The sequence below is a fragment of the Dipodomys ordii genome, unplaced genomic scaffold, assembly GCF_000151885.1.
Source record: "Dipodomys ordii isolate 6190 unplaced genomic scaffold, Dord_2.0 Scaffold146, whole genome shotgun sequence".
NCBI lineage: Eukaryota > Metazoa > Chordata > Mammalia > Rodentia > Heteromyidae > Dipodomys > Dipodomys ordii.
Genome location: NW_012267362.1, coordinates 2,261,364 through 2,272,641, shown reverse-complemented (window position 1 = coordinate 2,272,641; position 11,278 = coordinate 2,261,364). Strand labels below are relative to the sequence as shown.

The 11,278-nt window shown below is 38.2% G+C and overlaps 2 protein-coding genes across 2 annotated transcripts in view; one reads left to right on the top strand and one right to left on the bottom strand.

The window, feature by feature from the left end:
• Positions 1-1,332, top strand: part of Stxbp3 (syntaxin binding protein 3) — a 73,474-nt gene extending 72,142 nt beyond the window's left edge. The window contains exon 17 of the mRNA XM_013031848.1: positions 618-1,332. Within this exon, the coding sequence (XP_012887302.1) occupies positions 618-712 (95 nt within the window). The 3' untranslated portion in view covers positions 713-1,332. The remainder of the gene's footprint in view (positions 1-617) is intronic.
• A 5,955-nt stretch (positions 1,333-7,287) lies between these two features.
• The window catches only part of Aknad1 (AKNA domain containing 1), a 33,166-nt gene continuing 29,175 nt past the window's right edge, over positions 7,288-11,278 (bottom strand). Inside the window, 3 exon segments of the mRNA XM_013031846.1 lie at positions 7,288-7,419; positions 8,120-8,249; positions 10,491-10,620. Of these exon segments, the coding sequence (XP_012887300.1) occupies positions 7,288-7,419; positions 8,120-8,249; positions 10,491-10,620 (392 nt within the window).

The following is an 11,278-nucleotide window of genomic DNA, read 5'->3' as shown; positions in this document are numbered from 1 at the left end:
AGGATCGCGGTTCAAAGCCAGCCCGGGCAGGAGAGACCGTGAGACTCCTATCTCCAATAACCACCAGAAAAACCGGAAGTGGCGCTATAGCTCAAATGGTAGAGCGTTCGCCTTGAGCTGAAGAGCTGAGGGACAGCGCTCAGGCCCAGAGTTCAAGCCCCACGGCCGACCAAAAAAAAAAAAAAACCAAAAAAAAAAAAATCAAATTCTGATACCACAAAAAAATTCAGTCAAAGTCACTGATAGGTAAATTCCACTGACCAAGGGAAGTACAAGATTTGACATGTGTTGATTCACAGCATTGCTTAGTTTTGTTGTTGAATGAAAACCAATATAGTTCTGTTATGAAAATAGAGAACATTCCCTGTTTTGTTCTTTAGTATACAAATCAACATACAGCACAAAGTAGACAAAACGTTAGAAATCAGAAGTGTTTCTAAAGGGTTACTGATCCTGTTCAATGACAAGGAAGGATTAAAATTGTCATATAGGGAAAATGTCTTGTAGAAATTTTGTTAAAATGGTGTAAGCATTTTGCATATTTAAAAGACAAAATAGTAGATTATGCCAAGAAAAATTAACTATTGGCTCTGAATAATTGTCTTTTTTCCCACCAGGTTCAACACATATTTTAACACCCAAAAGGCTGTTGGATGACATAAAGATGTTGAATAAACCCAAGGATAAAGTCTCCTTTATTAAGGATGAGTAGCTTTTTTTTCTAGTTTAGAGGTGTTTATTAATATGCTCGACTAAAATAGAATAAGAAATATTGCTATCATGTAATTTAAACAATGTAAATATTTTATGAAATAATAGCTTTTCAAGTATATTTCTTAAGACTGTTTATGTATCATTGGATTTACCATTTCTAATAATTTAAAATATTGTTGCTGCTTTATAGATGATAAGAAGAAATATTAAAATGCTTTCTAAAACAATTTCTAAAGGATTTCTCCTTTAAAGCAGAATGTATTAGAGTTATGGGTAACTTTTCACAGCTACCCCTATGCACACTAATTATCCTTTAGATACTTAGTCATCTCATGTCAAAGTAAATAATTTTTTAAAGAACAATATTAAATGAATAGGTTATGAAAGTAAAAATTGTAAATATGTATGATAGAATTATTCCTATAAGTAGTTTTTTCTTTTAACTCAAATCCACAATTTCTTTTATGTGTAAAGTAATTCCAGTTAGTAATAGGATGATTTCACAATGTATACTACTTTACTAGATACTCCTAAAGAACACAGTTTTATAATTATGTATATTTAAATTACAAAACAAAATCGTGAACATTCTAAGAGAAAATAAATACATAGAAAATTTGTCTGAGTTGTTTTTTTTCTGGTGGGAAGGGAAAGTTGAGAGATTTAAAAATTCTAAGTTAGAATTACAAAGAAAGAAAAAAAGGTATCCTAATACGCCTTCCAAGCTAACTTTTAATTAGTTTTTTTTTTTTAAAAAAAGAATGTAATGTCTGTATAGGGTTAAGACAATAAGGATAAGTCTTCAAGTATGTTCATGTTACACTGGGGGAATGTCTTCATTTTGAGTCTCTGTTTACATGATTTGTCCTCATTCTGTCATGTGATAGACCATAATTTTACATATCATTCAATTTTGCTTTTACAAGTAATGCTGTTATTTGGATACATACCTTTACAAATATATACTTATTCCAAATGCAGTTTCCTAACAATGTCAGCTGGTCTAAGGACTTGTAGATTTAAAATACTGGAAAATACTATTGCTTTCTTTTTTCTCAGGATGGGGCAGGAGGAGGGGGGCCTAAAACCCTTGATTGGCTTCCTTGCTTAGGTGGCTGTCTACCTCTTGACCCATATCTACAGCCCAGCATTTTGCTTGTTATTTTGAAAATGGAATCTCTTGGGCTTTTCTGCCCAGAATGGTTTCAAATTGTGATGTTCTAGATCTTATCTCCTGAGAAGCTAGGATTATTGGCATAAGCCATGCCTGGATAATAATTGTTTATTGCTGGTTTTGGTGATATTGCCGTTTAAATTCAGGACCTCACATTTACTAGGCTGGTGCTCTACCACCTCAGCCATGTTTCTAGCTAAATTTTTTCAGTTTGTATATGTGTGTGTTTGTGAATTGAACCCAGGGCCTCATGCATGCTAATAAGTGCTTAAGTGCTGGACCACTGAGCCACATCTGTTGCTCTGGTTTTACTTATGTCAAAAGAGCCATCATTATCAGAATTCCATTTTGTATTTAGAAATATCTTCTGCATACCTTCGGGTTTCTTCTAGAGCTGCTTGATTGTTTTATTTTTATTTTTTTGTAAATAACTCACCCATCTAGACCAATTTTAATGTAAGAATATATGTTAGATGTTTTTACTTAGCATTATGTAACATGCCTCCACTCCCCCATACCACGAGATTAAAAGCTAGGAAGTGAGTAGGGTTCTGAACCCTTTAGATTCTCCTAATATGCACTCGGTTAAGATTTGGAAAGCAAAAAGCTGGCAGAGGCCATCTTCTCTGGTTTTGCCAGTGCAGACAGGAAGGAGTTGTTTGTAGCATCCACACTCCATGTTTTAATGGCTCTCATCTTTTTCTTGGCTGTGAAACAATGCTGTGGCCACAAAAGCACTTAAACTTCGTCTTCTGCATCACAGATGGTGACGATGGCCTTGTGTGTCGTTTCTGCACCTCTTGCTTTTTAAATTAATTTTGTACGGTCCTAATTCTCTCTTAAATATAAATATCTCAAGGAGTTTGTTTTCTTCACAGAGCCCTGACTAATGCAGAATTTAACAATGATCCAGTTTTACAACTTTTTGAACAACTGGAGACTACTATGTTTTATTAGATAAATCCTGTGCATCAAGTACCATAAACCAAATCTGCATTTGAATTTTGTAGGAGTATTTCTGAATCCTTTTATTAACTATGTGTTTCTTTTTACCTGTTTTGATTCAGGATGTGTTTTATTTTATTTATGTTTTTCTTTTGTGGGTCGTGGGGCCTGAACTCTGGGCCTGGGTGCCGTCCCTCAGCTCTTCAGCTCAAGGCTCGCACTCTACCACTTGAGCCACAGTGCTACTTCCAGTTTTCTGGTGGTTTATTGGAGATAAGAGTCTCATGGACTTTCCTGCCTGGGCTGGTTTTGAACTGCAATCCTCAGATCTCAGCCTCCTGAGTATCTAGGATCACAGCTGTGAGCCACTAGCACCCAGGGTGGTAGAAGTAATCTTAACTCACAACCAAATTACTCACACTTTCAGAAATTTTCTAGCTCTTAGACTTTTCTAGATAAACGTTAGTATCATTTTGTTGCATTCTCAAAAATAGTTGATATTTTCCTTAAATTTATAGGTTAATTTAGGAAAAATTGCCATTTTTGTGTTAAAACTTGATATCTAGCTTACTAGGCTGGAGCTTTCTCCCATTAACTTGTGCCTCCAATGTAGCTTTTTTTGTGTGTGTGGGGCCAATGCACTCCAAAGGACATGGCTTATGATAATTTATTCTGTAAGATGCAATATCTCTAACTTAGTTCTACTCTAGGATCTTGTACATTTTGTGAGTCCTATCAGGATGCAAACAGATTTCTTCTAAATTAAAGGAACAAGATATGCCTTTCTCATAGGAAAATTACTACCAAAACAATTGTGTGGTGTATTAAACATAAATAAGCACAAGTTCATATTTATTAAGAATTGGATCCTCTTAAATTCATTAACAAGATTACAATAATCATATGCCTATAATCATAACTACTGAGGAGGCTAACAACTGGATGATCAAGGTTCAAGGCTAGCCCAGGAAGAAAAATTTACTAGACTCCATCTCCAAAATAACCAGCAAAAAGCCCAGCTAGAGAAATGGCTCAAATGGTTGAGTCTCAAGCTAGTAAGTGTGAGGCCCTGAGTTCAACCCTACTTGAAGGGAAGGGGAAAAAAAATTACAATAGAAAGGAATAATAGCCAGATGCCAGTGGCTCATGCTTGTAATCCTAGCTACTCAGGAAGCTGAGATCTGAGGATTAGGGTTGAAAGCCAGCCTGGGCAGGAAAGACCATGAGACACTTACCTCCATCCAATTAACCACCAGAAAACTGGAAGTGGTGCAGTGGCTCAAGTGGTAGAGTGTTTGCCTTGAGTTGAAGAGCTGAGGGACAACACCCAGGCCCAGAGTTCAAGCCCATGACTGAAAAAAAAAGGAATAATAAAAAGGTCACTTCTTTTGCATAATCATAATAGTTGACCTAAAATGAATGACTACATCTTTGTCTTTAGAGATAGAAACCTTCCAATAGTCATTGATCCTGCTGCAATTTGAGCATAGCTACTTACGGTCCTCCTCAATGTGAAGACTGTCAAGCTGGTCATCTACCACCATGCCGTCAGTCAGTGTGAGCCTCTTTACTGACAGCTCTAGAAATTCTATTTTACTGCCTAAATAGTTTTTCTAGTTTACTACTAGAATAGAATTAGAAGTAATAGATGAATTGACTGAGACATGGGAGACATCCCAGATCACATGATCAATAAGTATACAATTATCCTTGTAAATCAGTGCCTGGAACTCTTCCAGAATTCTTCAGGGGCATTGCCCAATTTATTTTTCAGATTAGCCCTGTTGCAGTGATTGTATGTAATGATACCCAATCATCAAGGAAATATGGTTTAGAGGTGGGCCATATGTTTAAATTAGAAAAAAAAATGATTGCTTAAAAGCTTCTCAAAAAAAAAAAGCTTCTCCAAAGGTTGGAAGATTGGTAATGTTTGTTAATTCCATTATTTCCATGGAACCAAGATTTTATGTACTTGTTTCAGGGTATTAATGAACTTCTAAAATTCTGTGTATATATCCCTTTTCTTGGGGAGGGCAGAGCATAAGGGAAGGGAGCATTCATTAGGTTCTCAAGGAGAAATGAATCCCCAAGAAGAATTGATAGAGAACATTTCAAACCAAACTAGAGAAATATAATTTTACACTTGGAGGTAGGATAGCAACATTTGGCATCGCAAAAAACTAGAAGCCTCTTAGAACTAGCATACACACACACACACACACACACACACACACACACACACAAAGCAGTAGAACATTTGCTCTAATCCCAGTACTGCTAAAAAAGAAAAAAAAGCTCTTGTTAGACTCTTTATCTTCATGAGACTTGTATCTCCAACTTAGGACCAAAAAGGTCAGAAGTGAAGCTGTGAAACAAGTAGTAGAGTGCAAAAAAGCTCAGTGCCCAGGCTCTGAGTTCAAGCCCCAGGGCTAGCACCAGGACAAAACAAACAAAAAAACCTTTAAGTCATTTCAAAGTTACTTTCTTTACAAAGGTTAAAGAGAAGGGACTACCTTATGATAGCTCAGGTTGACAGGCCTCTTCTGTGTACTGAATCTTCTGGGTTGGGCTAGGAGAGACAGGTCATTTAAACCACATAGCACTTGGCATGAGGTGTTCTATTCTGATATTTGTCTGTTGGGAGTCTAGTGCCAGAGCTTAGTACAAAATTACATTCAACAGAACACACAATTTGAGATCCTTTTCTCTCTTAGAATCCTGTCATGTCTTTTCTGGCTTCCTTCAGTGCCACAATCTAAAGCAAATTCAGCCACAAAGTCAGAGTTACCTTCATGCTGCCATCTGCATGATCTCTTCCAAGGTGTCCTAAACCTCTTTCAAAGCTCCAAAGTTAAATATAGCCCATGCTCCAGCCAGCTAGACAAACAGCAGGTGTCTTTGTTGGCAGGAAAGTCTTAAATGGAAATACATTTGACTCCCTCCTCAAGGCTGAGCCAAATTCTGGGGGTTGAGAAACCTTTTTGAATGTTTGGAGTATGCGGAGTTAGAAGGCCTCAAGAGGGGAAAAAAAATCTATGATCTGCCTTTTAAGAGGCAAATCAAGAACTTGCTCTTGCATTCTACGGGTAATGTTAGAACTTAATCTCTGGTATGCAGTTTCCAGCAATTACCTTTTTCTAAAATTTCATTAATCTACAACTGTTGTATTTGTGTATTCTTGGCCAACAGATCTTTAAACAATGTTATAAGCATATGATAGGAAATTGACACTGTTCAATAAACAAAAGTAAAAATTCCTCCTCTCCCAGGACACATTTCATTTCTAAGAGGTTGCTTACAACGGTTGTGTGTCTTCCTGGAGAATAGGTAAGCCTGTAAAAGCATGCACAAACTAGCTCATGCTGGATATATTGTCGGGCATCTTGGGGGTTTTTTTCACTGCCACAGATATTCATCTCATGCTTTCCAGTGACTAGAGTTGTAACTTGTTTGGTAAACATTTACAGAGTATTTAAGATTAGTTCCCTTTGAAGATGCTTCTGTCACTGATCCATTGTTGCCATATTGTGTGAATTGTCTGTAAATTCTTAGCAGTGGCATTGCAGGCCAGAAGATGAGCGCTTTTGGAATTTGTAGAATTTGGCAAAGTAGTCCCTTACTTGGCAGTGGCTAGACTTTTTAAATCATTATGCATTCAGTAGAGTCTGTATTTTGTATTTAACTTTTGATGTTTTCCTGCATTAGTGACATGCAGAACAATATACTCTCCAGATGGTGGCTGAATAGTGACAGCCAGTGGCAGTACCCATTCAGCCACAATCACGAAAAACAGATATTCTATAGTTTCTGTGTTTTTGTGTGTGTGTTTCTCTCTGTGTGTGTGTGTGTGTATGTGTGTGTGTGTGTGTGTTGCCAAGCAATGATGTTCAGTAGGTTAGGTGTCTTCATTTGAGTTATTTTCAGGTTACTCTGGGTTTATCAGTATGTACTGATCAGTAACTTGCAAAGCATACATATTAATCAAATTATCTTCCAAAACGGTTTCACTGATTTATACTTCCACCAACAGGGTATTGTCAAACAGTAGTACTTCTTCACTGACAGTTTTTTCAAACTTTAATTTTTAAACTTTAAATGATACTTGTTTATTTTACTTTATTTTATTATGAACTGTTTCCCTGCTGCAGAAAATTAAAAGAGAAGGTCTTAAGAAGAAAAGAAAAAAAGAAGGAAAAGCTCTTGAGAGCTTTGAAGGGCACTTGGATGCCATGAGTTAGGGCAGAACATAGATTTATTTTAATATAAATATGTAGTTGCTTTTAATTTTAAGAATCAGACCCTTTTTCATTAGTATTTTGTTACCCATTTTGAGTTTTGTGAGACTTTTTTTTTTTTAGAAAAATCTTTATAAGTAATAAGTCAAATACTTTGGGAAGAGAGATCAAATTTTCGTTGCTGCTTTTTTGGGGTTTTGTCCTTTTGACTATCTTGAGCTAGAATTTCAGTCGATTCCTCCATGTCTGTGCTTTGGCAAGATCTTCTGCAATATCTTTAATCATTTGATCAGTAGTTTGTTTCAAATTGGTGGCTGTCTTTAGGGCATTATCCAAAGCCGAGTTTGACATCTACAGAAGAAAAGTCCACATATTTTAGTTATATAAACTTACTATTATTTCTGATAATTGGGTTCTCTCATTGTTAAACATTGCAAGAGGGAATTTTTGGAGCATTCTGTTTTCCACACAGTTTATTTCTGTTTTTCAGTTTTTGTTTCCTAGGAAACCAGTCTAAGATGGAACATATTTGTCAGGGGAAAGTAGAAAAGATCAACACGCGACTGATGCTCATGAATCAGAGGGTGAGGTCATCAACCTGCTGGGCTGTTTCCCTGCTGCAGAGAAAGAAAAAAAAAAGTTCTTAGGGAGCTTCAAAGGGACTTGGAAGCCATAACCACTGAGAGGGCACCAAAGGATACAGTGCATGTGTGGGTATGGAAATACTTGAAAGTAAGCTGGGGATTACTGTTACTGGTTTGGAAATAGGAACCAGCTGGCAGCCCTAACCACAATGTCAGTAGAACAGACTCCAGGCCTCACACCCAGGCCAGGGGAATCCTGTAGCCAGGGTACCACCCACAAAATACTTTCTCCCAGAAATTTCCCTTGGAACCAGTTTAGGAATAATACAAACCATGTGGCTGCCAAGACCATGTGTTTTGGGTTAGTGCTGCACACTTAGCAGAGTTTTCTAAAACCCTATTTGCTCTTAGGACTAAACTTCTGAACTACAAGGATTTTAGGGGTGTTTTTTTTTCTAAGTTCTCACCTTAGAGTTTGTTTCTTCATTATTATTAAGGTCACATAAGGCTTTGTTTCTAGAAGCTCTGCAGGAATGGAGATGAGTGGAGGGTGGTACAAGATCTGAGCTGTAGGCCATAAAGGTCTTCATATTTTTTCTGGAAGGCAAAAAGCACATTGATACTTGTGTAAAGTGCCACCTCATGTCTGTTTGGCACAGACCTGGGGGTGGGGGTAGAGGAACTCCCATGTCCCTGTCTTTCATAGCTCTTGGAAACCACAGTTAAGCTCCAGAAAATGAGAACACATCCTCCCAGAATTGGTCTTTTTCCTTTGGAACAGGAAGGCAAAACTCCAAAGAGTTTTTAATTTACTTTTTATTCTTTAGCAGCCAACTTTCTGTTCCACTAGTTATAAAACAAACACACAAAACTACTACTTGCAAGCACCTTGGGTTAATTTCATTCTAGTATCAGAGATCTTACCTAGCAGGGAGACCAGTAGAAAAATAAAAGCAGTAATTTTATGTCCACAGCATATAACCAGTCCAGACTGCTATCCTCTAAGGTCTGCACAGTATAAATGAGGTACAGGCAACCACAATGTTCAGGTTATACACTATTGCTCTAAGGTGGTTATTCATAGTCTGGGTGATGGGCCCTGTCAGGAGTCACACTTCACAACCACGAGTGGGCCTGTGATGGAGCCCCTCATGTCATCCCCCTGCTAAGCATATTTTGGTGCATCTGCTGTGAGCAATATCATCTCTAGAAATTCCTCAAATACTCTGGCCTCAGCCTCCCATCCTCCTTATGTCCCTTCCACCTGTAGTTCAGGTAATGTGTTGGCTCTCCAGTGAGAGTCCATCTGCATCAGGGGCCTCTCACTGATTAAATCTTTCTTTTTTTTTTTTTAAATTTTTTTTTGGCATCCAGTCGTGGGGCCTGAACTCTGGGCCTGGGTGCTGTCCCTCAGCTCTTCAGCTCAAGGCTAGCGCTCTACCACTTGAGCCACAGCACCACTTCCGGCTTTTTTCTTTTTTCTTATGTGGTGCTGAGGAATCGAACCCAGGGCCTCAGGCATGCAAGGCAAGCACTCTACCACTGAGCCACCTTCCCAGCCTGATTAAATCTTTCGGCAGGGGATGGCAGTGTGGTGCAGTGGGCTTCAGAGTCCTCTCTCCCTATAGCCTGTCAGCCACCATTTCAACAGTATTAACAGCCATCACTAGCTGAGTACTTTTCATGATCCAGGTACTATTCTCAGGGCTAGATGTATATTGATTCAATGAATTTTTATTCTCAATTTACCTGTGAGAAAACAGGCAGAGAGTAGAATGCCTTTCCAAAGACAAAGCTAAGATGTAAACCCCAGAGCCTCCACAGACTAAATTTAAATCACTACCCTGTCCTACAGTAGGGAGTAGTTCAGTTAGCTACTCTACTGCCTCTTACCTTCAATACCTCTTGAATACAGACTTCTGTCTCTACCACCCTTAGACATGAAGGCCTTATCCCACCTGTTATTCAATTGGTCTTCAACTTTGGATCCTCACTCAATTCTGCTCTGCCAATAGCTAGAGTGATAGTTTAATACATACATACACACACCTTGATTTTAAAAGTTCCTTGTTCCCAAGTCTGAAGTCCTCCCTGTATCTGGCAAACTGAACAGCTGGCCTTTCCTATTCCCTAGACTGCCCTGTAAGCCTCATCTTGCCCAGATGCCCCACTATTCTTGGACTCCCAAGAGCTTTCCCACCTCAGAGAGCCACATAAATCGCCCTGTTCTTTGCTCCTTTCTTCACTCCCCTCTGCTAATTTGTTCGTACTTTCCTTTGGAGCTCAACTTACATGAATCCCTAAATTAGGTGCCCTTCTTGGCATTTAAAAGGTGATCCAGCTGGGCACTGGTGTGTCACGCTGTAATCCTCGTTACTCAGAAGACTGGGATCTGAGGATCATAGTTCAAAGCCAGCCCAGGCACAAAAGTCTGTGAGACTCTTATCTCCACTTAACCACTAGAAAACCAGAAGTAGTGCAGTGGCTCAAAGTGGTAAAGTACTAGCTTTGAGCAAAAGAGCTCAGGGACAGTGCCCACACCCTGAGTTCAAGCCTTACAACTGACAAAAAGATAATTCAACTCCTTTTTCAAACAGTAAAATCCTCATGGACAGTGGTTGACTTTGTCCTTGTATCCTCAGCACAATGTCCTGAATTCAGCAAAAATGTCGAATGAGTAAGTGAATGATTATATGTGAATCCTAGCCATAGTACTTATAATCTTGTGATTACCAAGAAATCTTGGTTACATATTTATAATAAACAGGTAATCACATTGTATGTACCTGACCAGTCATAGCAGATTTTTTTTTTTACTGTTAGTAATTAAATACTTACTTTCCTTGTGTGAACTCACATTCATCTTGAATGAATTTTGAATTCACTCTCTGAGAACAGATCCATTTTGGTTCTGAACAAGATGAAAAAATGTCAGCTATGATTAAATTCTGGAGCATCAAAATTATCTCTAAATGGTAGGTATGTGTCATTTTGACTTTTCAGTAAGAATAAAATATTTTATTAAAATGTTTAATAAATATGTAAATAAGAACATTAGGAAAAAAGAAAATTAGGCAACAGAAACCAAGGAATTTTGTCAAGTATTCTAAATTTATGGAAAACAACTCAACTTTTATTATTAAATTTATGGAAAACCATTCAATTTTTTATTTTAAATGGAAGCCAGTTTTTGTTGATATTAGGGGCTTGAGTTTGGGGCTTCATGCTCTCAGCTTTCTTGCTCAAAACTAGCACTTTGGGGATTTTTTGTTGGTGGTGGTGGTCTTGGGGCTTGAACTCAGGGCCTGCATGCTGTTCTTAAGCTTTTGTGCTTAAGGCTAGTGCTCTACCATTTTGAGCCACAGCTCCACTTGTGGTTTTCTGGTGGTTAATTGGAGATAAGAGTCTCATGGCCTTTCCTGCCTGGGTTGGCTTCAAACCATAAGCCTCAGATCTCATCCTCCTAAGTAGTTACGATTACAGTCTTGAGCTACAAGTACCTGGAAGCACTCTACCATTTGAGCCACATTTCATAACAATATGATTTCCAGGCCTGCACTTTTCTGGTTAATAGGGGATGGAGTCTCACAGACTGTTCTGCATAGACTGGCATTGAAGTGAGATCT